At 43.5% G+C, this 27,815-nt stretch overlaps 1 protein-coding gene across 11 annotated transcripts in view; it reads right to left on the bottom strand.

The window, feature by feature from the left end:
- ABCA1 (ATP binding cassette subfamily A member 1) overlaps positions 1-27,815 on the bottom strand; it is a 148,500-nt gene that overhangs the window by 62,788 nt on the left and 57,897 nt on the right. For all 11 annotated transcript variants that reach the window (XR_012424495.1, XR_012424496.1, XR_012424498.1 and 8 more), the window contains 3 exons: positions 19,388-19,509; positions 15,912-16,088; positions 2,625-2,717 (listed from right to left, as the gene is read on the bottom strand). Coding sequence is in view for 7 of the 11 variants with exons in the window: in XM_005581143.5 (XP_005581200.3) it covers positions 2,625-2,717; positions 15,912-16,088; positions 19,388-19,509 (392 nt within the window). In the remaining 4 variants the exon portion in view is untranslated. The remainder of the gene's footprint in view (positions 1-2,624; positions 2,718-15,911; positions 16,089-19,387; positions 19,510-27,815) is intronic.

Genomic DNA, 27,815 nt, shown 5'->3' with positions numbered 1-27,815 from the left:
GCAGGAATCCAAAGTCTTGCCAGGACTATATGGAACTCACCTCCTCCTGCTCTGAGCTCCTCTCCTCCCCGCACCACTTGCTCACTTTTCCTGGTCCTTAAACACATTCCTTAGGCACGCTCTAGCATCAATGTCTTTGTATCTGCCATTCTTCCTGCTTGGAGTTTCCCTCCCTCTCCACAGACATGCTGTCATCTCCTTCAGGTTCAACTGTCACAAGAGGGCTTCCCTAATCACCCCCTTTAAAATAGCACCTTCTCATGCTCTATACCCCTTACCCTGCTTTTTCTTCACTGCATATATCCCTCCTGTGGCATTGTACACTGACCTGTTTGTTTCTGTCTCTCACTCCATATGTGCCCCAAGAGAGCAGAGAAGTTAGTGTGTTCACTGCTAAGTCCCCAACACCTAGCAATGCCAGGCAGCTGGTCGGTGCTGGGTGGACATCTGAGATGCTGCCTCCCTGTCCTCCCATCCCATCACCCAGATGTGAAACTCATGTCAGCTTTCATTCATCTTATTCCTCAAGTCCTCATTTCCTCCCAATTTCCAGGTTCTGCTAGTGCATATTTTCTTTCTTGGAAGGGTCTCCTTTCTATTCCAGTTCCTACTGGAGTTTTTCACGAAGCAGGCAACAACACAGGCTTTGGAATCCAACAATTCTGGGTTCAAATCCCAGTTCTGTCAATTAACTCACTGGGTGACTGGAAAAGTTGCCTAACTTTTCTAAGCCTTGGTGCCATCTGCAAAATGGACACAATGAGACCTACTCAGGTTTGTCACGTGGAGTATACAGGGAAATGGGCGACACTGCCTAAACCAAGGCAGCTCCTCAGAAGACATTCACTCCCTTTTTCTTTTCCTTTCAAGGGTTGTGCTTTGGTCAAAATTATCAACTTTCCACACACTGACCGGACAAACAAGGGCATTTACTGATCTTCTCCCATTTGTCTCACAGAAATAGCAAGTTAGACAACGAGTAACTTGTGATCAAAGGGACTTGGAGGTGTTCTATTGAAAGAAGCAGATGGTCCTTGCTTGTCCTGGACCAGGAGCAAGCAGGGCACAAGAAGCAGCTGCCAAGAAAAATGTATATTGTTCACTTGGAGAGTCTCCAGCACATCAGCAATGGGGACATCACCTGCTTCCAAGTTTTTTTTTTAATGCCAGAAAAAAAAAAAAAAAAACAGGGCCAGTGATGTAAGTGAAAACAGCTGTAACCAAACCCTGAGTTTAGAGGCATCCTCCTGCGTTACAGCCTCTGCTTTGCTTTCTCTAAGGCCAGAAATGAACAAGGGACAGAGGGCTGGGAGGGGATCTGCAGAGCAAGGCAAGGCATGTCAATGTCAGCTAACAGGGCCCTAGAGAAATAGCTACGGACTTGCAAAACAGTTTATCCTTCTCATACTCCCCCTGGAAAAACCCTAGTTGGTCCAGCTTCTCTACCTAGTAAAAAAGGTCACAAGCCTTCATAACCAGGGTAACAAATGGCAAGCTGAAAGAAGGCTTCTCCTCTGGAAAGGGAACCCAAAAGTCAAACCTCGTCAGTCAGAAACACGTGAGCAGAAATCAAAGAAAGAAAATAGAACAGGATAGGAAGAAATACACTAAGGGGTCAATAGTGTTTAATCTCAGCATTTTTGGTATTTTCCAAGTGTTCTGCATTTTCCACAATGAACAGGCAATACTTTCACTGTTAGAAAACAGAAAGTTCATTTTGATATTTGAAAAAATGATGCAAGCACCAAAAAATGGGTAGGTTAGATACAAGCACCAAGAAAGGAAAAATGAATTAGAGAAGCAGCTAAAAATAAGGGTGGACCAAGCCTGAGACATTTTCCCCACAAATTATTATTTTCCAATATCCTATAAGTTTAAGTCTATATTGTTTGTGACCACTGCCCCCTGGCTCAGCTTCTTATGCAGGGGGACACCAGACAGTTCCTCGCTTCCAAGTCTAATTTGAAACAAGGCTGGGAGTCAGAAAAGTGGAGTGTGCACTGACTGTGAGTCAGAGCTAACTGCTTTTACAAGTGCCTACAGGCCCTCTGATCCTAGGACAGAGATTACAGATTACTCTGATATATTTGTCAACATGTGGACCTAAAAGGCAAACTCAACTTAACGTTCATTAAGAGATCATATTCCCACAGTTGAACCTCAGAAGCCAGATGCCTACAAGGGAAAGGGCTGAAATAGGGGCACCATGTTATTCCTGTTAGTTAGCAAGCATGTGTGTTGGTAAAATGATTGGCCTTGCTACTGAAGAAGCAATATGAAGCAGTTGCTGGTCAGACAAAAGCAGTGCATGGGCGGTGACAGAGATAATTCTCCTCTTTACAAATGTATGATTACCTAGGGGCAAAGAGAAAAAAGGGAGAAGGTTCTAACCTAGATATCCAGCTGTTAGCCACTAACTAGCTCTGAGACATCTATGCGTTTTGGTTGCTTCATTTCTAAAATAAGGAAATCAAAACATTATTTTCTACATCACTTATACTTTGAAAATTGATATTACATCCCATGTGATATTCAAATCCAAAGGACCTCTTGCCAAACTCAGGAAATGAAAAAAATGATACAGCGAACCGTCCGCTTTCTGGTACTGGAAAGACGCAACTTACCTCCTGGGCCAGAGTCCCAAGACTATGCAGCAATGTTTTTGTGGCTTCAGCCAGCTCCTTGCTTGGGAGGGGAGATGAAGAGTTTAGTCCTCTCTGTAATGAGAAAGAAAACTGTTTTTGAGTTCAAATGTAAACCTGAAATCTCTATTGGAAATAAACAAGTGAATTAAAACTGTTCACAATCTTGAGTTTAACAAACAAGTAACCAACTCCTAACCAAAACTAAAGACACTACAGTTATTTCTAACTGTAAGTTTGCATTGTGTTTATTTTCAAACTCATTGTTTGATTAATGGTTTTAAACGAAGCAGGAATATTGTACTTAAAATTAGTTAATATGTAATAGATAAAAAGGATCTCATGTGGGCTGGGGGGATGTGTCCAATACAATTCTGACCGCAAATTCCCAAATCTGTCTGAGTCCACAAGATGAGTAATACGGGAATGGCTTTGAGAAACAAGTTAATGATGGCTCACAAGAAAGGAAGGAACTATAAAGTTTAAAGCTGTCAAAAACAGGGAAAGATGGAATTCTGTCACTCTGTTCAAGTCAGCACTGTTTCTAACACTGGAAATTTAACGTAAAACACTTAGTTTTACACCGAGTTTTAGTCAAATCTTTGTATGTACCAATTCATATATTTAATTGCTGTTATATGTCACCTAACTGCATAACAGATACAGGACAATAATTCATTAGAACAGGGAAAAGATAAATTAGGGCAGAAAGCATAAGCTAAAGAAAAAAAACAATAATTTACAGACTATGAAGTCAGAATTGCTATAGCTGAGGAGCCTCAAGTTGGGTTCTGAGCGTTCAGGCTTCCAAAGAGAAAAAGATGAGTCAGTTTCATTATTCTTATTTGTCAAGTAGGAAAAAAGTATCCAGGGAAAATCCACCTTTCTTGATGTTTCTATGAGCATTGTTTTATTCAATATCATATCAGACATCTCTGAAGTTTAGAGAAGGTTGGGCTATCTTGACATTTGTAGTATCAGAGACTGCTGTGAAATTATAATGTAGACTACACAAGAAAATGTCTAGAAGTGGTTAGGACTCACTATCTCTTGAGAAATAGCAGCCTGGGATGTTTTCTTTTAAAGAGAACTCCAAATGCAGAAGGGATTGAGTATCATTCTGATCAAGCATAATCCTGAATGTGCATTTCTGAGAAAACCTGCCTAAAGGTTCTATGAAAGAACTTGTCCAGCTGATTCATCTCTTCTGGAACGGGTTCTTCACCAGAGTCCCAGTATTCCCACATTCACAGTCCTCAAAGGGACCCACGTGGTCTCCCTAAAATGCCAGACTCATGTAGACCTCTGTGACACACAGAGGTGTTCATGATTGTTCCTTCCATAGAAAGCAATTCATGAGCAAAAAACAGGTGAGGTGTTTTGTTTCTACTTTCTCTCTTTGGGTTCACTTTATAACTAAAGGTTAACACACTAGAAGCCGAACCTACGGAGAACTTGCCTGAAAAACTATTACAAACACAAACTGAGAGATCTTAATTGAAAGCTATAGGAGGTAAAATGTTTTTGTGTTTAACATTAGGCCTACAAGATGACAGATGTTCAAGATTGTGTAGCAAAAACAAAACAAACCCAGGACAAAACAAGAAATGCCCGACTGACGTAATGTAAATTTAAGTAAAAACAAAATGTGGTAGTTAATCCACTTCTTTTATAAAGACTGAATGGAGATAAGATTCTTAGGATTCTTGTCACTCACTCTCCCCTGCCACCCTGTGCCCCAATTCTCCAGTCATGGGAACCTGGGGTAGCTATAGAACCCTGGGCAAATGACTCAAATTCCCCATCCTTCCATTTTCTCAACTATACAGCAAAGTTTAAAATGCTGTGCACATATCACAGAGTTTTTATGAGCACTAAAACTAGAGGATATGTACAAAGCCCCTCGCACAGTGCCTGGCGCATGGTAAGTGCTCACAATTGTCAACAATGTCATCCCCTGCCTTTTTCTTCCCTTGCATGAAAGTTTACTGCCAAAACTGGAGGGCTTTTGTCTGCAAACAGGGTTTTCAAGTTCTTAAAAAGACAAAAATCCTTTCTCTGTTTCTCGGCAAGGTCTTGAACTTTTTCTTCTATTGAAATGTCCTTCCTCTGCTAGGCAGAGACTACAACTACCATCACACAGCACATCAGCCACACTCCAATGTGCTGTCTCTAATAGTATAATTACTCCTCACCGCAAGGTGAAGACATCCTCATCCTAATTCCTGAAGGCTTGGGATAAAATGTCTTTCTCCCCTTCTAACCCTTTTCTTTTACTGAGCATTTGCCAAACTGCAAAATAAAAGATAATACTAAGTGGATGAAATATACATGATATGCATAATAGGTTGTGTATAGATATACTATATGTATTCATGTATGTATTTATGTATAGGCTTATATGTATAGACATATACACACACATATATCTTACACATATTAACTGACCTCAAAGTTGACATTTAAGTTGAAAAACCTGAAGGAAAACTCATTCCCTATGGTAGATATGTGTATGCTTATATGTGCACACACACAGACATACACATTTTTATCTTAATGTATATTCATTATGCACCTTCTCTTTAAAGCAGGTGATGTTTTTACAGCAGTGGTATAGCTTCCCTTGTAATTAAATTTAATTATCCAAAAGAAGTGACTTTATTTTAAAAATATATTAACTAAAAATGGTACCAGCTGCACTTGACTATGACCAAAATCATGGCAGAGTTGTGAATGACTGGGATTCACTAACACCATGAGGTTTGGGGAGCTACTGTATCAGAATCACCTGTGGTGCTTGTTAAATATGCAGATTCAGGCTGGGTATGGTGGCTCACGCCTTTAATCCCAGCACTTTGGGAAGTCAAAGTGGGTGGATCACCTGAGGTCAGGAGTTCAAGACCAGCCTGGCCAACATGGCGAAACCCCCTCTTTACTAGAAGTATAAAAATTAGCTGGGCGTGGTGGCATGCGCTTGTAATCCCAGCTACTAGGCAGGTTGAGGCAGGAAAACTGCTTGAACCTGGGAGGTGGAGGTTGCAGTGAGCCAAGATGGCGCCAATACACTCCAGCCTGGGCATCAGAGTGAGACTCGGTCTCAGGAAAAAAAAAAAAAAAAAAAATGCAGATTCTCAGCCACCTGAGACCTACTGGATGAGAAGTTTAAGAGTGTGATCCAGGAATCCTCAGGAGATACTTTTGAGCGCTGAGGTTTGAGAACCAGCACCACGTTCACAAAGTCTCCCTTCCCAGTACACTTTGCGCCAATGTGCTTGGTGGTACATTCTGTGTCTGGTCCACATACTATAATCTGCTTCAGACTCTGAAGTAGTGAAGAGGCCACTCAGTTCACCTGGCCCTAAGTAGGATCCAAGATGGTGCCAAACACAAGGGGTGCCAGGTTTATCACACCAATTAGATACAGTAGTCACCAAGTGCAGATGTTTCTAAAAACCCCAAACCCAACATTCACCCATTGCCACCATTACCAGTCATCTGTCTCCTGAAGGGTACAAATCAGTGAATGGGTCTGTTGTTTTTACAACATGTCTTCTCCATCTGAATAAATTTAAATCTTCAAGGGCAACAGTTTTTCCAACATCTTTAGGATTTTTAGTTTACATTTCTTAACTCTGGAGCAAACTCTGGAGCAAGTTTATTCTTCTTGTCTTAAAAGCCCCACACTTCAGCAAAACTCCAGGCACACAGCAGGGCCTATAGCCTGACTGTTTAACCCAGGAATGTAGTTGACCATGGATGTAAACATAGGTCCCTGTTAAATTTGCTGTGGGCATCAGACCTTTACATTAGCAGACACCAATTCAATGCCATATCTTATGATATGACCTCCTTATCAGTAGTCTGTATGTTGGGTTTGATTGCTTGTTTGACTTGACTGTTTTTGGTTTTGGTCTCTAACAGAAACGTTGGCTCAACCCACCCATAAGTAATAAGGTGGAACAGTCAATGCCATTGTTAGAATCCTTTTTAAATTAGTTCTTTATTTGAGATTAAGTGCTCAGTATTCACTAATAATATTGGCAATCTGTAGTCAATACAAATTTCCATTTTCAAAAGAATATTGGTTAGAGTTACACAATCAGGCATGGATTGACATCACAGGGTTCACAAAATACACACAATTCAAATTTAGCATCAAGTTGAAAGCTTGGATTACCCAGATATTTTGCTCATGACTTAATTTTACTTTTCTGTGCAACAAAACATACCATAACCTGAAAAAATAAGCCAAAGACTAGAAGCATGAATTTTTAAAAGTTTAGTATAAAAATAGAATATTACGGCAAAAATTAACCAGATTCCACATGTATCAACACTGATAAATCTCAAGAACATAATTCCGAATGAAGTGGCAGGCCACTATGCACACTTACACAATGTGAACACATTTAGGCCAGTACCAAATAGTGTTATTCATAGAATGTAAGTATACATGATATAGAGGATTAAAACATCCAACTGCAAGACAGGAGTTATCTTTGAAGAAAGAGCTAGGGAAACAGAGGTGGCATCAGCTGTACCTGTAATGTTTTATTTCTTAAATAGAACCTGGAGTCAGCATGGCAAAATGATGGATGACGGTACAGGAGTGTTTTTGTTTGTTTGTTTTGAGATGGAGTCTCACTCTGTCACCCAGGCTAGAGTGCAGTGGTGTGATCTCAGTTCACTGCAACCTCCCCCTCCCAGATTCAAGCAATTCTCCTGCCTCAGTCTCTCAAGTAGCTGGGATTACAGGTGCATGCACCATGCCTGGCTAATTTTTGTATTTTTGGTAGAGGCAGTGTTTCATCATGTTGGCCAGGCTGGTCTCCAACTCCTGACCTCAAGTGATCTGCCTGCCTCGGCCTCCCAAAGTGCTGGGACTGCAAGCATGAGCCACCACGCCTGGCCAGAAGTGTTCTTTATGTTATTCTCTGTACCTTTTTTCATGTTGAAACTATTTCATAATTTTCTTTTTAATTCAATGAAAAGATAAAAGAGGAAGGATAGTTCAGCAGGAAGAAAGGAAGGGTAAAGAATCTATGTTGGCCTGAGCACATATCAGATCTAACAGACAGATAACTTCCTTGAATAAAATTAACCCCAGCAAAGAATTCATGCCTTGAAACTAGACCACAAAATACAGCCTGAGAATCATGTGTCTGCACCTACTATTAACTGTGGTCTCCTGCTCATGCTTACTTGCCAAATCCTATTTCCAAAGAGCTTCAGTAAGCAATTCACAGCTTGGAATTCCTACTATTATTTTTCTAACCAAAAACATTCTCTTGGCTATGGATGAAATATGACTCGTACAGGTCTCCACTGCACCCAGGAGGCAAATGACTTTCTTATACGAAGTAAAGGAAATGGGAAAATGAAGGAAAATAAAACCTTTAGTGAGGGACTATATTTTCTGAGTTAAGCTAACAGGAGTTCATGTATGACTCAATATTTTCAGATCATAACTCATTACAGTTAGATCCTAACTGTAATGTCATTACAGGAAGAATGCACAAATGCTTATTGTTATTATTTGAAAGCTCCCACCCACTTCCGCAAAATGTGTTAGTCACAACATACAACGTTTCCTAAAAGCATGACGTTCGGCGACTCTGGCCCCAGAAAGACAAAGGCTGTTGTGCCCCATTCTTTCTAGGTCTAAGAGATGGCTTCATTATATTCTTTCCATCCTCATTAGCTTATGAGTTAAGTCGAGAAGGACTGAAAAATTGTTTAAAAGCTATAAGCTGGCAAAGTCAATTTGGCTTTAATCTTTGAGATGGTGTCTTATTTCAACTCAGTATGTAGCACAGTTCTGGGCACTTAACAATTAGATACCCAGTAAGTGTTTCTAGAAGAAAAATGAAAAAGAAGAGAGAAGTGCATGAGTCATGGAGTAATGTGAGTTACTCCAAAAGATGGAGTAATGTGAGTTCTGCTCCAAAGGCCATTAACATTCACAGAAATGCTCTGTTTCGTATTCACCTCATCAAGTCACTCAGCCTGTGGAGCCTTTAATGGCTCCCCTTGCTCTGAGAATGAGGCCTATATCCTCACATGGCTTGTGAAGAAAGACCTGCCTCAGCCGATCTTTGCCCACCTCCGCAGCATCATATTTCATCATTCCTTCTCTCATCAAACTCCCCACAGCTATATCTGCTCCATGTTGAACTATCTCGATTAGGTACAGTTCCCCTAAATGCCACCATCTCTTCCCTCTCCTCTCTGGACCAATGCATATACTATGTCCTCTACCAGGAACATTCTACTCCCTGTTCTTTACTTGGCTGACATCCATTCTTTAGGTCCCCATTTAGAGGATGCTTCTTTTCTGACTGGAAAGACCGCAGCAGGAGGCCCCATCAAGGCCTATATCGCACCCAGCCGAGGGTCTCCTGCTCCATACAGCAGCTGCTCCTTTCCTGGTCTGTCCCACCCATTCCCCAACCAGGACAGAAAAAGAGAGGACTGGACCTTGCACATGACTGCCTCCCTGGCCTAGAGCATGGCACTGATTAGGGCTCAATAAACGTTTGCTAAGTGAATGAATGTGTTTGTTAATCCATTATCACTGCACAAAATGAACACTGGAAGATAATATTACTAATGCATTAGGAGGCACAGCCAAATAGAAGTAGAAAACACATCTGTGCAATTAAAATGCAACTGAAAATATTTTCAATTTATAAAAATCTCATGTACATTCCAATTTTTCAGGAATTCTCTGACAAAATGAGAAGTGGGTATACATACATTGGAATAATATTTTCAACACAATACACAATTTTGTTTTCCTCCTGGGAACGCATGTTACAATGTGTTCACTGAAACATTTCAAATGTCCTTTAAATGTCTTCATAAAGTAGACACAAATCTCTACTTCACTTTGCCCACATGCAAAATCCAACTCAGGCTGGGATTAGTATGTTTAAGTTCAAACTGAAAACAAGTAAACCACAAATCAAAGACTGTCACCACCCAGAAGTCATCGCTATCTCCTTCTGGTGATTTCTATGACAGTAAAGATTTCCTCTGGGAAACATTTTAATATTTTTTATTGAAATAGGAAATCATAAAACTACTTTTCTAAGGAACATTCTAATCTTTTAATAAATAATTCAACAAGCTAAATATTAACTTTTAAATTAGATGTGTTTAAGGCATCCAAACACTTCATTTTTTGCTGTTTCTAAACATAAATACATCTACTACCACATAATTCAGAGGAAAAAATTAAACCTGTATCTTAGATATGGCAACAATTTTCAATGAAGAAATAGTATAACTGCGGTGAAAATGTCTGTATAAATGGAGTTGAGCAGTCATATTAACACATTGCTATATCTACCAGCTAGCGCTCTTCTTTTCCCATAAGAATTAGGTGAACACAGAGTCTGAAGAGTAAATCTACACAGTGTGTCATTCCACCAATGACCAACCAATGAGGATTGCGGCTGCTTGCTGGGAGAAAGTAAGTAAACAGGTGGGCAGTAAAATCACACAAAGCCAAACAAAATCTGATACTTTCCGACAATGTCTGGGTTCCAGACAGGAGAACACGAAGAGCAGGTGTTCTCTCCTGCAAAAACCCACACAGACGCTTTAAGGACTGCATGTAACAAGTTGAAGTATCTAGCCCTAGAAAGCCATGAGGCTGAAGGTAGCAACGAGCCCCATCTGTATTCTGGGTCCTTGTCTAACAGTCAAGAGGAAGCTAAATAAAGACCCCTCAAGACAAGGATGACTTTGTTCACTCCTTATCCATCTGCTTCTTCGATCTATACACAGCCCAGCTGTGACATTACTTGTCTTCTGGGAGCCTCAGGGCACCCTCACTTTACCACCTTCTCTCATGAACCAAGATCCACCTTGGTGGGAATGTGCTGGGCACACTGGAAAACACGTGGACAGTTTCTGTGGAACCACTGGTTCCATGAAAACAATTTCCTTTTTTCCCCCACGTTACTGAGATGGAGATAAATCTGCATGCCCGGACTTCCAACCTTAAGGAGCACACACCATTTTCACATCACTGAGGCAATGGTGAGTCAAGGATAGAGCCCAAATCTAGCTCATTCAACCCAACATTCCTCCCACTACAGCCCACAGTGTCCACGTTGGCAAAGACTGCCTTGAGGGAGCTGGTCGAGAGGTCATCAGTGAAACTGGAACGAGAGGACAGTTCTCACTCTGCAGACCCAGGACCTACGAAGAATTCCTCGAATTCCCAGACTCAGCCTTCAGCCTGGTTCTCAGTGTCCACTAGAATGAAAGCTCCAAGTGCATCACATCTGCCTTGTTCGTGGTTGAACTTCAGTGCCTAGAACACGGCTGGTATAAAGCCGACATACAATAAACATTTGATGGATTTTTTCGATGAATGTCTCATACCTTGTTCAGAGATGTTCTGCTCCCAAAGTCACCTCTGTGTGGTTTGTACCTTAAAAACTCTAATAGGTAACGCTTATTATGCTTTACAGTCACTTTCTGAATATGGGCAAGAGAAAGTGGACAGCTGCAGAGGGGTCAATAAAAGCCAAAGGCACTGAGGGAACACTTCAAATACATGCTAAACTATTCCTTCCAGGCAAGAAAGCTGTAGCAGGCTGAATATCCCCCGCAAAGATGTCCACACCCGAATTCTGGAGTCTGTGAATATGCACATTTCATGGCAAATGTACTGTGTAGATGTAATTAAAGTTATGAACCTCAAAATAAGGAGATTATCCCGGATTATGTGAATGGGGCCAAACTGAACACCTGAGCCCTTAAAAGTAAAGAACTTTCTATGACTGGAGACAGTTCAGATGAGACAGGAGGCGTCAGAGATTTAAAGTGTGAGAGACATTCAACCCACTTGTGGGAGAGGGGTCACACGAAAAGCGTAAGAAGGAATGACGGCAACCTTTAGGAGCAAAAACCAGTCCCTGCTGACAGCCAGCAAGGAAATGGACTTCAGTCCTACAACTGCAGGGGACTGAATTCAGCTGATATCCTGGATAAGCTCCAAAGCAGATTCATCTTCAGAGCCCCCCTAAAAAACACAGCCCCACAAACAGCTTGATATCAGCCCTGTGAGACTCTAAGAAGTAGACCTAGGTACGCTCTGCTGTACCCAGACTTCTGGCCTTGTGAAATAATAAATTTATGTGGTTATAAAATGCTAAGTATTTGGTGACTTGTTACAGTAGCAATAAAAAAAAAAATTAAAAATACAATCAGTGAGGACCCTGACAACAGAAGTAAATCAACCTCTCTGGCCAAAATTTGCTAGTCCACTACTATGGCTCCTTCCTGCAGTCCAAAACAGATTGGAGGTTTCTGTGGGACAGAAGAGTGGCCCTGTCCTCACTCTGGGAAAGGTACATGCTGCTTTAGGAAGGACCCAAGGGAAAGTTAGGAAAAGTTCACCTGCCCAGCACACCCTATAGCCAAATACACCTTGTTGAGCAGCAAGACAATAGAAGCTCCTGCCAGGTGGCCCTGAGCTCCTCCTAGAAGTTGTTAACTCAACAGTACAAATGCAATGAGCACTCCGTAACAAGTCTCCCTCATGACTAAGCGCATTTATCCCACAGATAATATTTCATACATCCACCTACCTTTGTTCTCATCAAAAGGGTATCTTTTGAGTTGAGTCCAGCTCCCAGAAAATACCTGACACATAATAAGAACTCAACAAATATTGCTCAATGCATGAGTAAGATTTTTAAGTAAAAAGCAGAGAACACCTAATGGAAACTGCTCTTAACCCCAGGGAACTTTAAAAACACAACAGCATTCTGAGATCCAGTATTAATCTTCACACAAGGTACAGACTAGGGCATAAATAAGAATCTTTGGGTGAAAGGCCTTGATGATATCTGAGCCAGAATGCAGTTTTTCATGGAAATATTCGCCAGGACCACTTTGCTTGGTATGATCTAACACTAATCTACAGAAGAAAACTTCCATCTCTTTTGAGACAGTCTCACTCTGTCACCCAGGCTGGAATGCAGTGGAGTGATCTCAGCTCACTGCAATCTCCACCTCCTGGGTTCAAGTGATTTTTGTGCCTCAGCCTCTGGAGTAGCTGGGATTACAGGTGTGTGCCACCATGCCTGCCCGACAAATTTTTGTATTTTTAGTAGAGAGGGGGTTTCACCATGTTGACCAGGCTGGTCTTGAACTCCTGGCCTCAAGTGATCCACCCATCTCAGCCCCTGCAACGTGCTGGGATTACAACAGACATGAGCCACTGTGCCTGGCTGAAAACTTCTATCTTGAAGCAACTGTTTTCAAGGACATAATTTCTATTACTCACGTCAATTAAATTATCAACTTCTATTTATTGAGCACCTATTGTGTGCCAGGCCCCATGCCAGGCTCTTCATATGTATAACCAATAATCACAACAAAGGGTCAAATATATTAAGTGAATGTAGAAGAAGAGATAACTGAGGCTTACGGGGACTAAATAACTGATCCGACGTCAATGCTAGTAAAATATTCGAATGCGATACTCAAACCCAGATCCAGCAGACCCTCCCACACTGCCACACTTTCCCCATGTTGCCAAAACACTGCTTTCCAGAGCACCCAGATTCTGAAAGAGGCCCAGGAGAAAGTCACAATACCCTTGGCTGGAAACAGGGAAACACACACAGACACACACAAAAGAAGTAGATATGTTTCAAAATATGTCTCTTATGAAATTCCACTTTTGGTTCAGAAGCACATATTGAAGGAAGAGTTTCTCTCCCTGTCATGTTGGGCCTTGCATCTGCTTGCTGCTACTGCTGCTGTTCTTGGCGCAGTTAACTGCCCATGTGCAAGTTACCACATGTCACATCCATCTACCGTCACACATGTTGAAATTACAACCAAACAGCAATAGAAAAAGGCTGCTTAATATAAATCAAGTATCAGTCCCTGCATTCCAATTAAGGCCATGCTTAATTCAGTAAGAGTCACATTTCAAAATGTTTGGAAGTCATTTCATCCCAAAGGCTTCCTCAAAAATCATCTCTACACAAAACAATCCTGATAACTCATTCTATTCTAACTCAAGAGCCCCATTTTGAAGAGAGGTCTCTTGGTAACAGCAGAGGGGTAGAAGCAGAACCTGAGATGCTCCACAAACCCAAGCGATGTGCAGAAATCACCTGGTAGCAGCCACCTTAATCAACACTTGATCATAAACCAATGGATCCACAAGGCACAACCACAACACAGCAAGATGGGACGCAGTGTGGCTGATGGTTCTGAAGGTGCATTACCCTGCACTCTGTCATGCTGCTAATCCTCCCAGAGAGCTACTGTCAGGTTGAAACGTGAGCTGTTAACTGTCAGATGATGAGGGTTAAACAGTCATTCTACTATGAGTGTAATTCAGGCATTACGGGAGTGGAGGGATTTTACTGGGTTGTGTACACAATAGGTGTTTAAAGAGTAAACACAAATGAAAGGGAATGAATGGGCACAGCACCAGAACAAATTATGACGTCTTCTAACAACACCCATCTTTTCCAAAATTTCCATCATTCCAACTGAAAGGGTGAGCATTCCGGTCGTGTAGTGAAGCAGCCCAAAACAGTCCAAGAAAATGGTTTCGTAATGAATTTTTTTACCATTCATAATAACCTTTGACCCTCTATGACTCGCAGCACAAAAAAGACCAACAGGCTGCAAACGTCTGCACAAGTCAGCTTCCCTAACTTTTTAGGCCAGTTCCTTAGGATTGCAAAGATCCCCATAGAGAAATATACCTTAATTTAAATTATAACATGGGACCGGGCACAGTGACTCATGCCTTTAATCCCAACACTTTGGGAGGCCGAGGTGGGCAAATCACTTGAGCTCAGGAGTTCGAGACCAGCTGGGCAATGTAGTGAAACCCTATCTCTACTAAAAATGCAAAAAATAGCTGGCGTGGTGGCAGGCGCCTGTAGTCCCAGCTACTCAAAGGCTGAGGCATGAGAATCACTTGAGCCTGAGGCGGAGGTTGCAGTGAGTCGAGATGGCACCACTGCACTCCAGCCTGGGCAACAGAGTGAGATGGATCTTAGCTCACTGCAACCTCCACCTCCCAGGCTCAAGCAATTCTCCTGCCTCAGCCTCCCGAGTAGCTGGAATTACAGGTACCCGCCATCATGCCGGGCTATTTTTTGTATTTTTGTAGAGACAGGGTTTCACCATGTTGGCCAGGCTGGTCTCGAACTCCTGACCTCACGTGATCTGCCCGCCTTAGACTCTGAAAGTACTGGGATTACAGGCATGAGCCACTACGCCTGGCCAATACAAAAACTTTTTGATTGTCAATCAAGGGTATGAATCCCGAGGTATGTTTCCAAGGTCACATTCTAGGGTATGATCTGGCAACAGGGTCCAGAAACTGAATATTCTTAATTCCCTGGGAAGACCAACTCTCTATAAAGAATTCGTGCTATACACAATCCAAGAGTATTACAATTTCATTTTATTATAATAAGGAACATCTCTTTCCAGAGACATTCTTCCTCCAGGAATCTTCCTCTGGTTTTAAGAGAATCTAGCTGGTGAGTGGAAAATCAGAATCCCGGATATTAAATTATGATGTTTGGGGTAAGGAGAGGAATTTCACCAGAGTTCTCAGAACACCTAGAGACATATTTGTTCTGGAACTATACAAAACACTCTGATCGCCAAACTGCTCAGGCTCACCTGCATTTTTTGGTTAAGAATGAATGGGTATTCTCACAGAGTGCTTCTCTGAACTATTGCTTCCTAGGCTGAAAAAACTTTGTTGGATTTTTTCCTTGCAATTTTATTACTAATTAAGCTAATTAGTGTGGTCTCATCTAATTCCAGGGCCTTCCAACTGTTGACAGCCCCACCATGTCATCTTTATGATGGGTTTTTAAACATAAATAGATATCCATCTTCCCATCAATGGTTTCAAGACTTTATTTTTTTAAATATGAAGAACCTGTTTTCAAAAGAACTCTTGCTTAGTATTATAATAGTAAAAACATGAAAATGCAGGTCTTCTCTGATGGAAATAAGCACAAAAAACTTTTGGCTTAAACTCAGCCACACCCAGCTTATTCCTCCCATTCACCCTTTGGGAGATGGCCCAAAAGTCTGAAAGAACACTAAGAACACTTGGAATACCACTGAACTAAATTATATCACAGACTCCCAGCCAGCCATACTTTTCTACAAAACAAAGTCATGTTGTCCAAGGAAAAACCTCACATTCCAAAAGCATTAGTGTTTGAAGTTTCTCCACTGAGCAAGTCTACTCACCAGGATTGGCTTCAGGATGTCCACGTTGGAATGAAGTACTTGCCCTGCTGCAGCCAGTTTCTCCCTTGGTAGGCCACAAAGCTCGGAAACTTCTTGGTCACCAAGTTGAATCACCTCTTCTGATTTTGATCCGTTGCACAGACTGGTCAAATGTAACTGGTAGCCTTGCAAAAATACCTGGAAGCATTTCATGCAAAGAGAGACAAGCACAACAGGATTATGAAGATCGGAAGCTGGGTCCTTGAAGTCTTTGGGAGAACTTCTTATCGATACAGCTTTGAAGATCTTAAAACAGGTACCATTGCAACAATCCAATGCATCAGGTCTCTTTACTGAACCTCAGAATGTGTCAAAGCACAAGGCACAATGACAGGACACTTAAAACCTGCAGGTTGCATTAACTCAATACCTCCCATACTCTTGTCCCTCTTGCAAAGAAAAATCCAGAGTCCAACTCATTTTCTTAAGAGTGGGACACATGATTTGGCAAATAGGAATCCAGAGTCTGAATTCCTGGAACCACTTTTATTAGAGGAACAACATCCTCACTATTTTGCAATTTATGTTGTCTTTAAGTAGTATTGGGCTGAAATATGGGGAGAAAGCATTTATGCTGTTTATCTGTAAGTATAGATACTTAACTAAGACACAGAACTATGTTCTAACAATTTCAGAATTTGGAATTCTCCATTTTACTTGCCCTAGAGCATAGTGCCAGAAAGCCAGGCCTCGTATCATCTCATTGAGAGGCCAATTCTAAGTCATTCTTATATTTTCTTTATACCAAACCCACTAGAGAGCCTCTTCTTGGTCATATTTTACTTAACTGCCTTTCTGGGCCTCAACAATTCTTCTTCATACATGGTCTAATGGACCACAAGCTTTGAAAGAAGAAGAGCCTATTTATCGTGCTCACTTTGCATCTACAGTGCTGAAACATTATAGCCAGTATTTGTTGAATGAATGAACAATGCAGACTCTTTATTATACCATTACTAACTGCCCTGTTAGTTTAAATTGGTGCAGGCTGCTGTGCTTATAAAACCACCTAAGGTAAGCGATGGACCAAAAGCCTCTCAAAACCCATGTAGCTTCTGAAATACAGCAGAGCATTTGGCCTACCATGATTCCCATTAAGTTTTTGCTGACTGCCAGAGACACTCAAGCACACTTCAGTTCTACTTGTTTCTTTAACTGGTCCTTGCCGCTAGGCTGTCAGCCTACAGTTAGCGTCTGTGTTTAAGAATACTGACAACAGGCCAGGTGCAGTGGCTTACGCCTGTAATCCCAGCACTTTGGGAGGCCGAGGCGGACGATCACCTGAGGTCAGGAGTTCAAGACCAGCCTGGCCAACCAACATGGAGAAACCCCGTCTCTACTAAAAATACAAAAATTAGCCAGGTGTGGTGGCGCATGCCTGTAATCCCAGCTACTCAGGAGGCTGAGGCAGGAGAATCACTTGAACCCGGGAGGTGGAGGTTGCAGTGAGCTGAGATCATGCCACGGCACTCCAGCCTGGGCAACAGAGCAAGACTCCAATTCAAAAAAAAAAAAAAAAAAGAATACTAACAACAGAGGGCCTTTGTTGATGTTATCTTCTGCCTCTGCCCAATCATGCTTTGTTCCCTTTCCTTTCCTTACACAAGTACTGATCCCAAGAATTTTTCAATAAATGTCTTGTGTGCTCAAAAAAAAGAATACTGACAACACAGAAACTCCAAGGACCATTCAAGGACCATCTCCATGCTTAGGATGCCCCTTATTTTAAACTAATTAGATGTGACAGATATGAAATTGGAAGAGGGCAATGGAAATTATGCTAAATGCAACTACTTTCAAAAGCCTGATGCCTTTGGCCCCTCTCCTGACCACACAATTGGTAAACATAAGGCATATTTTCCTAGTTTCAGAAGGGCAAGCAGTAAGCACATTTTTCTAATTTTAAAAATTCTAGATCATGTGAAGCAAAAAGGTTATTTGCAAGAATAAACATTTCCACTACTTCTGCTTCTTGTAAAGACAAGCTAGTATGCAGACATGAGACAGGGGAGGAAGCAGTTCCCCTTTCTGCCAGAGAATATGCTCGAAAAGTATCTCTGAAAAATCAATAACCATGCAAGCTGGGTCTGGTGCTACCCATTGCACAAGAGCTGCCTAATAATGATGCCAGAGGAAGTTTTCTATGATTCTAAAGTTAAAATTCAACAAAAACACTAATATTATTTCCTGATTTTATAAAAATTCCTTTTTTTTTTTTTTTTGAGATGGAGTCTCGCTCTGTCACCCAGGCTGGAGTGCCGCAACAAGATCTTGGCTCACTGCAACCTCTGCCTCCCAGGTTCAAATGACTCTCCTGTACTTCAGCCTCACAAGTAGCTGGGACTATAGGCGCATGCCACCATGCTTAGCTAATTTTTGTATTTTAAGTAGAGACGGGTTTTCCCATGTTGGCCACGGTGGTCTCGAACTCCTGACCTCTAGTGATCTGCCTCCCTTGGCTTCCCAAAGTGCTGGGATTATAGACGTGGGATTATAGACCTTTGAAGTGATCTCGCCCATCCCACCTGAGCTTTGTGACACTAGTCCATTCATTTCTGTCTCCCCAGTGCCGTCTCACAGAGCTAAAATTGGAGAGATTTAAAGCCTTATTCCCACAAGCTGCAGGGACTGATCTATTTAATGCAAAGCAAGCAACGGTTCTCAACTCAGTGCCACTGCATCTGGCCCTGATTTTATAAAATTCTTAAAAGTCGGCCGGGCACGGTGGCTCATGCCTGTAATCCCAGCACTTTGGGAGGCCGAGGTGGGCAGATCACAAGGTCAGGAGATCGAGACCATCCTGGCTAACATGATGAAACCCCGTCTCTACAAAAAAATAGAAAAAATTAGCTGGGCTTGGTGGCGGGCGCCTGTAGTCCCAACTACTCAGGAGGCTGAGGCAGGAGAACGGCATGAACCCGGGAGGCGGAGCTTGCAATAAGCCAAGATCATGCCACTGCATTCCAGCCTGGGTGACAGAGCGAGACTCCATCTCAAAAAAAAAAAAAAAAAAAAATTCTTAAAGTCTCCAAATATACCCTTATCTAAAGTCTCCTGTCTTCAATTTTTTAGACAGAGTTCCTCCAGATCAATAATCCTTAACCATGGTTATTGTCTCAGAACTGTGACTATTTTAAGTTTAACTCAACTTAAAATATATCCCTTGTAGGAGGAAGTCATCACAAATGCCAAGTGACAAGCCAGAAATCAATTTTATTTCAACCAGCTGGCCCATGACACCAGGTTGCATATTCCACTCCTGGATGGTCTGGCAATTCCTGCCTGAATAGGGAAGTAAAATTAAGTGAAGTTGAATTCGAACCACCTCCCTCCCCTTCACCACCATTACGAGGACAGGGGCTTATTCATTTCTTTCCAATAGCTGCACAACGTAATTGCCATCAGCCCCACTGAGGAAGCTGGAGGCGTCAGCTTACCTTGTGGAGAATGACATCAGCCCTCAGCATCTTGTCCACAGTAGACTTTGGGAGAGACAGGTTATGATACAGGAACCCAGAGAAGGTTTCATTGTCCACCAGGAAATCCTGAAGCTTCAAGTCTATTGAGAAATAGTGTTTTGTTTTTATTTAGTAAGTAACTCCAAAAAAAAAAAAAAAAGAAAAAAGTGGGCACAACGGGACAGTGGAGAAACATATCATAATATTGACGATCAACAGTCGCCTGGCTAAGCGCACACAGGAATGAGACAGGGGAGCATTGCCGTATCAAGAGAGGCATGAAAATATTGCTTTCTGGTAACATGTTGAGCCTCACCCAGCATGTGCTCCTCAACTCAAACAGTGTGATGGTGCCATTACACACACACACACACACACACACAGCCTTTCCTTTTCTTTTTTTTAATTTTGAGATGGAGTCTCGCCCTGTCGCCCAGGTTGGAGTGCAATGGTGCGATCTCGGCTCACTGCAACCCCCACCTCCCGGGTTCAAGAGATTCTCCTGCCTCAGCCTCCCAAGTAGCTGGGATTACAGGTGTGCACCACCATGCCTGGCTAATTTTTTTTTTTTTAATCTTTAGTACAGACGGGGTTTCACCATGTAGGCAGGCTGGTCTTGAACTCGTGACCTTGTGATCCACCTGCCTAGGCCTCCCAAAGTGCTGGGATTACAGGCGTGACCCACCACACCCAGCCTTCCTCGCTTTTCAAGCAAGAAGTCAAAACTTTGAAATGATCTCGCCCATCCCACCTGAGCTTTGTCACACTAGTCCATTCATTCCCGTCTCCCCAGCGCCATCTCACAGAGTTAAAATTGGAGAGATTTAAAGCCTTATTCCCACAAGCTGCAGCGACTGATCTCCTACTTAATGCAAAGCAAGCAACGGTTCTCAAACTTAAGTATGCATCAGAATCACCTGGAGGGCTTGTTAAAATGCAAACTGCTGGGCCCCACCCCCAGAGTTTCCAATACAGCAGGCCTGGGATGTGACAGGAGAATCACTTACAGGTGATGCTGATGCTGCTGACCTGGAGACCATGTTTTGGCAAACACTGGCAGAGTGCATTATGCATATCAAAATGCCTTCACAGACATGGTCTCATTTTAATTCCAAACATAAAACATGTGATACAAAGCTCTAAAACCCAGGTCTGCCGGGCTTTAGGAAAACACATAAACATATATTTAAACCATCAGCCCTATTGAATGATTTGATTGCTAAAGGATTTCATACAGAATCTCTCTAAATAATAGGACCTCTTGGTACATTTAGAAAAGGCTTCAATCCAGTGCAGCAAAACAGAAAAAGCACCACTAAGAATCCAGAATTGTAGTCCCTAGAGTTGGAGGCTGTGTCTGGTGGCGTCACTGTGTACTTCATGTCATCTTTTTGAACCTCAGTTTCTTGATCTCCAAAATGAGAGGTTTCTGACCAGATGCTTGGTAGGAGCCCTATGACTCTGAAACAGTATAGTTTTCCCTGACTCATTTGACTGTCTACCTCTCCTCCTTCCAACCCACTCTCCTAACAGCCTAACTTCTTTGTAATAACGATGAAACCAGCTCATCAGGACCACACGAACTGAGTCCACAGGCCCAGGCACTAAGCAACCTCTAGAGGGCAAACTTTGCAAACTGAAATCATTTACTGGAAGAGAAACAGGTTTCATCTGAAAATGGGGCTACAGTGTGAGGCTTAATGAGGACAGGAGTTAATCCTCGGAGCTAAGAGGGTCACACGCAGAGATAAAGTAGCAGGAGGGCCTGACAGCCCAGCCAGTCTCTCATCAATGCTGCATGACCCAGGTGTATTCTGCTATAGGCAAACTTCAGTAATATTGAGTTATATAGACAGGACACATTGAGCAAGATTCACATCGCTAGAGAAATGATTCACTGCTACCCCTCTATGGCTAGCTCCTAGTCATCCCTCATGACAGCCAGTAGCTGTTCCTAGACCCAGTTAGTGTCCCTCAGAATCAGTGCTCCTGCAAACTGCTACGTACCTGATGCTTCCCATCACATATGACTGTACACTGTTACCATCGGGTTCTCTACTACAGCTGTCAAACCTCAGAGCACCTGAGCTTCATTTAGAGAGCATGCTAAAATGCAGTTTCTTGGGCCCAATCCCCAGAAATTCTGAAATAGTGGGTCTAGAATGCAGAGACCACGAATCTACATTTTGAATAAGTATCCCTTGCACTTTTAATGTTCAGGGAGGGAGGTGTGGAACCACAGTTTAAGGAACATTGTTTTACTTGCATGCTGCCTCCACCAGACTGTGCCTACAGGATAGGGAATAAGTGTTCTCAGTACCACCAGTGCCCAGATCAGACCTGGCACAGAATTACTGCCCAGTGAAGGGTAGCTGAATACTAAATACTAGGAGATGGGATTAGGGCTGACAAGGTTCCAAAAGTATCTGAGCACCATCACAGGAGATTTCCTTTTAGCTGATCAGGTCCAGGAAGAGCCCAGGGATGTCAGGACCATCCCCAGGCCACACCCCAGGAGTGAACAGGATGGCTAACCACTAGAACTGCCTTCCCAGGAACAGCAAGCGACATCCGGGGTCACTTTCTGTTCTTGGGAGAACTAGGAAGGAAGGTGTAAGCTGGTGGCTTCAGCTGAGGACTGGTGTGAAAAGGTAGACACTGATCACTGTACAACCGTGGACAAAGCACCACCCTGGGAATCAGAAACCTGGGTTCTATATCCATTTATTTGTCGGGTCATTTCATGTAGTTGTGCCTCCACTGCCTTACCTATAAAATGAAGGGTCAAAAAAGGCCTCTGTGAAACCTCAACAGAAACAGAATACAGGTATTAGCTAACGCTCACTGACTAGGTGGGCCATAGAGTCCTCCTGAGCAGAGCCAGAGCAATACATCATATTACACCAGGGAACTTCGAAACAGCTCCCTCCTTCCTAAGCAGGGTGGCAGAAGTGTGGGAGGGTGACCCAGGCCACCCTTGCAATGGGCCTAGGTCATCCTGCAACACTCTCCAGACCAGTGAGTGTGCTCAGCATGTTTATAAGACTATTCTGTTCCGAAGATGAGAACATCTGGATGTGATCAAGCTCCAACCTCCTATCAGTGAATTCCCCGATAAGACATAAGAACCCAGAGGCTGATTAAACAGTCAACAACCCTTGGCTGTGCACGTGCGTGGTATGGTAGGTTCGCTGGGTGGGGAAGCAGCAGGGAGGGCCAAAGATCCTCAGCTACAAAGAACTTGCAGCCTGATCACGTGGAAATCCACCCGTGTAGGCTTCGAGTCACGCACTAGCACCAACCTGTGTGAAAACAGGAAGGCAACATGGTGTAGTATACTGGTTCTCAAACATGACTGCCTGTTAGACTCAGCTGGGGGCTTCACAAAAATCCCAAAGCCCAGGCCACACCATGGAGCAACTAATGAGAACTGCTAGGGTAAGACCCAGGCATCAGAATTTAATAAAACTTGACTGGGCACGGTGGCTCACACCTGTAATCCCAGCACTTGGGGAGGCCCGAGGTGGGCGGATCACTTGAGGTCAGGAGTTCGAGATCAGCCTGGTGAAACCCCGTCTCTATTAAACATGTCAAAATTAGCTGAGTGTGGTGGTGGGTACCTGTAATCCCAGCTACTTGGGAGGCTGAGGCAGGAGAATCACTTGAACCTGGGAGGCGGAGGTTGCACTGAGCAGAGATTGCACCATTGCACTCCAGCCTGGGTGACAGAGCGAGACTCTGTCTCCAAAAAAGAATTTAATAAAACTTATCAGGTGATTCCAATCAAGTCTGAGAAACAATGATGTGGAGGAAACATCAGGGTTTGGGACCAGAAAAACCTCAATTTGATGCCGTACTCCACTGTGAAATAGCTGTGTGATTGTGAGGAAGTGACTTTACCTCCCTGAGCACAAATTCTCTTACCAATTAAGTGAAGGTAATAGTATCCACATTTCAAAGATATGAAGACCAGAGATATTCATCATGGTAGGTGCTCAATATATGGTAATAATTTGTGATTACCAAAAAGATGCTTTCATTCAACTCTACCACTGTACGACACTGCCATTTATAGAAAAGATGGAACACAGTCCCTGCCTTTGAGGAACTTTCAAGGCTGAAAGGGGAGATAAAGAGGCAAATCAATTCAAGAAGGCAGAAGGAAGGATAAGAAAGCCAAAAGGAGACAGTAAATGGAAGCGCTGGCCCAAGATGAGGTTTATCTGTAAGTGCTTTATGGGGAGCAACCAGACTGGAGCCAAGTTCTGGAAAAGGACAGAGTCAAAAATCACTGGGAGCTGTGGCTGGACAGGAAGGGGCAAGACCTCTCATGATGACAATGACCAGGGCATTTTGTGGTCATAATGCTATGCACATAGTAGATTCTCAACAAATGAATAAACAAGCAGATAATCAGAGGGGAGATTTCTCAAAACCTCAGATTTGGGTGGTAGGAAGGGGAGAAAAAAGGAGGGGGTGAGGACAGAGTACAGTGGCTTTGTACCTGCTGGTCTCAGTCTTCTCCACTATGTTGCTGGCAGGAAAACGGGTGAAAAGCCAAGAATATCTAGAAAGTCAGATGTCTGAAACGTACCTTCTCCTCTGACCTCATCCTCATGACATGGTCCATGAGTCACCTCCTCCAGGAAGCCTGCCCGGGCCTTCCCACCCTCAAGCTGGGTTAAGAGCTGGCTCTTTTTTGTGACTTTCTTTTTTTTTTTGAGACAGAGTTTTGCTCTTTCACCTCGTGTGAAGTGGCCTGCTCTTGGCTCACTGCAACCTCCACCACCTAGGTTCAAGCAATTCTCCTGCCTTGGCCTCCCAAGTAGTTGGAATTACAGGTGCCCACCATCACACCCAACTAATTTTTTTTTGTTTTTTTTTTTGTATTTTTAGTAGAGACAGGGTTTCGCCATGTTGGCCAGGCTGGTCTTGAACTCCTGACCTCAGGTGATCCACCCACCTTGGCCTCCCAAAGTGCTAGGATTACAGGTGTGAGCCACCGCGCCCAGCGTTTTGTGACTCTTTTGTGCCCAATATCCTATGTTTCCCACTAGTACCACACAGATCAAGCTGCAGTCACCGTGATATATCCTGCTCCCAGAAGAACAGAAACTCCTTGAGGGCCAGAATTTGTATTTCCAAAGCCAGCAGTGCCTGGCACAGAGGAGGCACTCAGTGAATTGGATGAATGAATGAATGGATGAATGGATGAACTAATAAATGAATGAATACAAATGAGTGAATAAATTAATGACTTGATGTGATTTGGGGAATTGCCAATTGCAGAGAAGTAAATTCACCTTGCAGTGAGTTAGGGAAAAGATGAAGCAGGACATGAACTTGAAACAAACCAGGTGAAGAGGACGCAAGAGTTCCGCTAAGCCCACTCAGCTGCGTCAGCCCAGGTCAACAGGACAGAGGAAGGCTGAGTTAATTAAATGATAAAATGGAGATGACAATAGCATCCGCCTCATTGGGCTGAGCTAGGTGTTAAATGAGAAAATGTACCTGCAGACCTAGTATAATCCAGGCAATGAGTAAGGTACCAGGTAAAGGATGGCTAATATCTTCATTTTCAGGAATGACTGATCTGAACAGATTTGTGGCTAATTTAACCGTAAAGCATATTCAGAATAGACAAGACACAGAAGTGGCTTTGGCAGCTAAGCTGAGATGTTGAATTTGTGATCTAACGTATGCACATGTGTGTATGTGTGTGCATATGTATGTGTGTATTACAATACATATTAGCCTGGCTGAGTTCCTAAGACAGAGTTATTGAGTTCTTTCTGCTGATACTATCTATAAGGTAAAGGAAAGGTTGAAGCTGACTGACTTGTCTATTCATAACTTTATAAAAGAATAAATAAATCTAATATTTTACAGGGAATCACCAGGAATGATCATATCTGCCAGTCACTGGAAGGACAGATATAGGTGGAAGGTGACCTGGACAAAAGACCAATCATTCCACACAAGACAGGGAATACTTCCTGAACAGGATAGTCATTTAGCCATTTAACTTTGGCCAACGAGTTAATGCAGACCCGGATTTTATAATCAGTAAAATGTGTGGGTTGGAGAAGATGATCTCTGAGATCTTCTCAACCTGACATTGAAAGGAACACAGGGCAAAACAAAATCAGCACTGGATGCAGCATCGGAGGGTCTGAATTCAAGAGTCAGCTCTGCCATTTCCTGACTGTGTAATCATGAAGCTTACTTTCCCCCTTATTTAAATCTCCTTAAGCCTCAGTTTCCTTGGATATAAAATGAGGCTAATACAGCACTTTGGGAAGCCGAGATGGGCGGATCAACTGAGGTTGGGAGTTCGAGACCAGCCTGACCAACATGAAGAAACCCCATCTCTACTAAAAATACAAAATTAGCCGGGTGTGGTGGTGCATGCCTGTAATCCCAGCTACTCGGGAGGCTGAGGCAGGAGAATTGCTTGAACCTGGGAGGCAGAGGTTGCAGTGAGCTGAGATCGCGCCATTGCAATCCTGCCTGGGCAACAAGAGTGACACTCTGTCTCAAAAAAAAAAAAAAAACAAAAAGGGGGCTGATAACATTCACAGGTTGTTGCGCAAACCAAAGATCAAGAACGTGAACGTGCTCTTTCAGGAGAAAAAGCTGACTTGCTCCAAGTGTTTGCTCGGGTAACTGGAAGGTATGACCTCTGTCACAGGATGCGGAGCTGGGCTACTGCTGCCAGCAGAAAAGAAAGTCACTATCCAGCAGAAGGTCAGGAGAGCTCTCCCACCACAATCTCTTCAATACCGAGCAAAATACTCGATCTGCTGAGCTCAGCCTCCTTGGTTTTGCCTGGAGGAGCAGTGGCCTACCAACTAGCCAAGAGCTTCGCTGTGTGCACCATAAAGTGGGGCAAAGGAAAGGAAAAAGCACAAAGCACAGGTGAAATGTGTGTTTGTGGGCTGGGGAAGAAACGAGGCAGAACCCTCAGTTTCTTGCCACACATCTAAGCCTCTGGGACCAAGCTGAGGAACGCACTTGCACGTGCAGGCGGAGGGGTGTGATGTGGGGTGGGGGCGAGGTCCTGCTTTCCCAGCCATTCAGTGTTCCTTCAGTTCTCTGAGCATAGAGGACCAGGAAGGTGGGAGGAGGGAAGAGAGGGAGGAAAGGGGTTAGGCTGTCTGCGGGGAGGCAAGAGAAGAAGGAGGAGAGGAGAGGAGGGAGGGCAGCTCAGGAAGGCGGAGGAGGGAAGCCGTTTGCTGAGCTGAGCTGAGCCGAGCCAGACGGGGTTACTCTCGGTCAGTGCCCTCCAGTCCCCAGCTCGGGTTTCAAGATCTCTGTCTTCTCTTTTGCTCAACATGAAAAGGAACCAAAGCAATCAGCTGCTTTAGAAGTGGGTGGAGGAGGCAAATGAAAAAACAGAAGTAGGGAAAATCGCATCAGTATCCCAGGTCCAGATGTCTTCTTCAATGGACCCCCTGGGGTGGGGGTGGGGGTGGGGTGGGGGTCTCCCAGCCTGCTAGGAGCTGTCAACTGGGCAGGGCCTGGGAGGGGGAGGCAAATTCTAACTCGTGGTTTTAATCACACTGAGTTTGTCCAGCCTTATAAATAAGACCTTGAAACCTCTGCTACACAAGGGCTAGTAACAAATACAGTCCAGTGGCTTTATGGTATTTTTTAGTGTTTTGTTTTCCTGATGCTCTGCTGTCTTCTTGAAGAACAGATGCTGCCTGCTTCACCAATAGCTGAGCACTCTCTGGGAAGACCAGGTTGGTGGGTGCTCAGGAGAAGGGGTGAGGCAGGGTGATGCAGCTGCTCCTTCAGGTGACTCCTTAGGGCAGGGGAGAGTAGGCCAGGGGTGTGTGGTGCACGCAGCCTGAGGACACCCATGCTGTTCATCCCAGCCTGGGCTTTCCAACCCAGGAGATGCTTCCTTCTCTACAGAGAAGGCTTGCCAAGGGATACCAAGACAGACCTGAAAAAACTCAGTTCCAGAAATTTCCAGTTATATGACCTTGGGAAAGTCAGTTAGGCTCTCTGAGGGCCCCTATAAAACGGCTTGAGGGAGTGGCTCCAGTTCCTTCTGCCAGTTGAGGAAATGCTGTTTGTCCCCTCCTAAGAATGCAGCAACAAGGCACCATCCTGGAAGCAGAGAGCAGCCCTCACCAGACACCAAACCTGCCCACACCTTGATTTTGGATTTCCCAGCCTCCAGAACTGTGAGAAGTAAATTTCTACTGTGTATAAATTACCCACTCTCAAGAATTTTCTTCTAGCAGCACAAACAGAATAAGACAATACCCACGTCTTACTGAGAAGAGGGAAGGTGGGAGAGGTTACTGGAAGCCCCTAGAATGAGGGTTGAAGACCCTGAATGTAACAAGTCCCCCAAAGAGCCAGTGCAGCCCCAGAGGGAAAGGATGTCCTGGTC

This window comes from Macaca fascicularis, chromosome 15 (genome assembly GCF_037993035.2).
Source record: "Macaca fascicularis isolate 582-1 chromosome 15, T2T-MFA8v1.1".
NCBI classification, from domain to species: Eukaryota; Metazoa; Chordata; class Mammalia; order Primates; family Cercopithecidae; genus Macaca; species Macaca fascicularis.
This window is presented reverse-complemented; position numbering and strand designations above follow the sequence as displayed.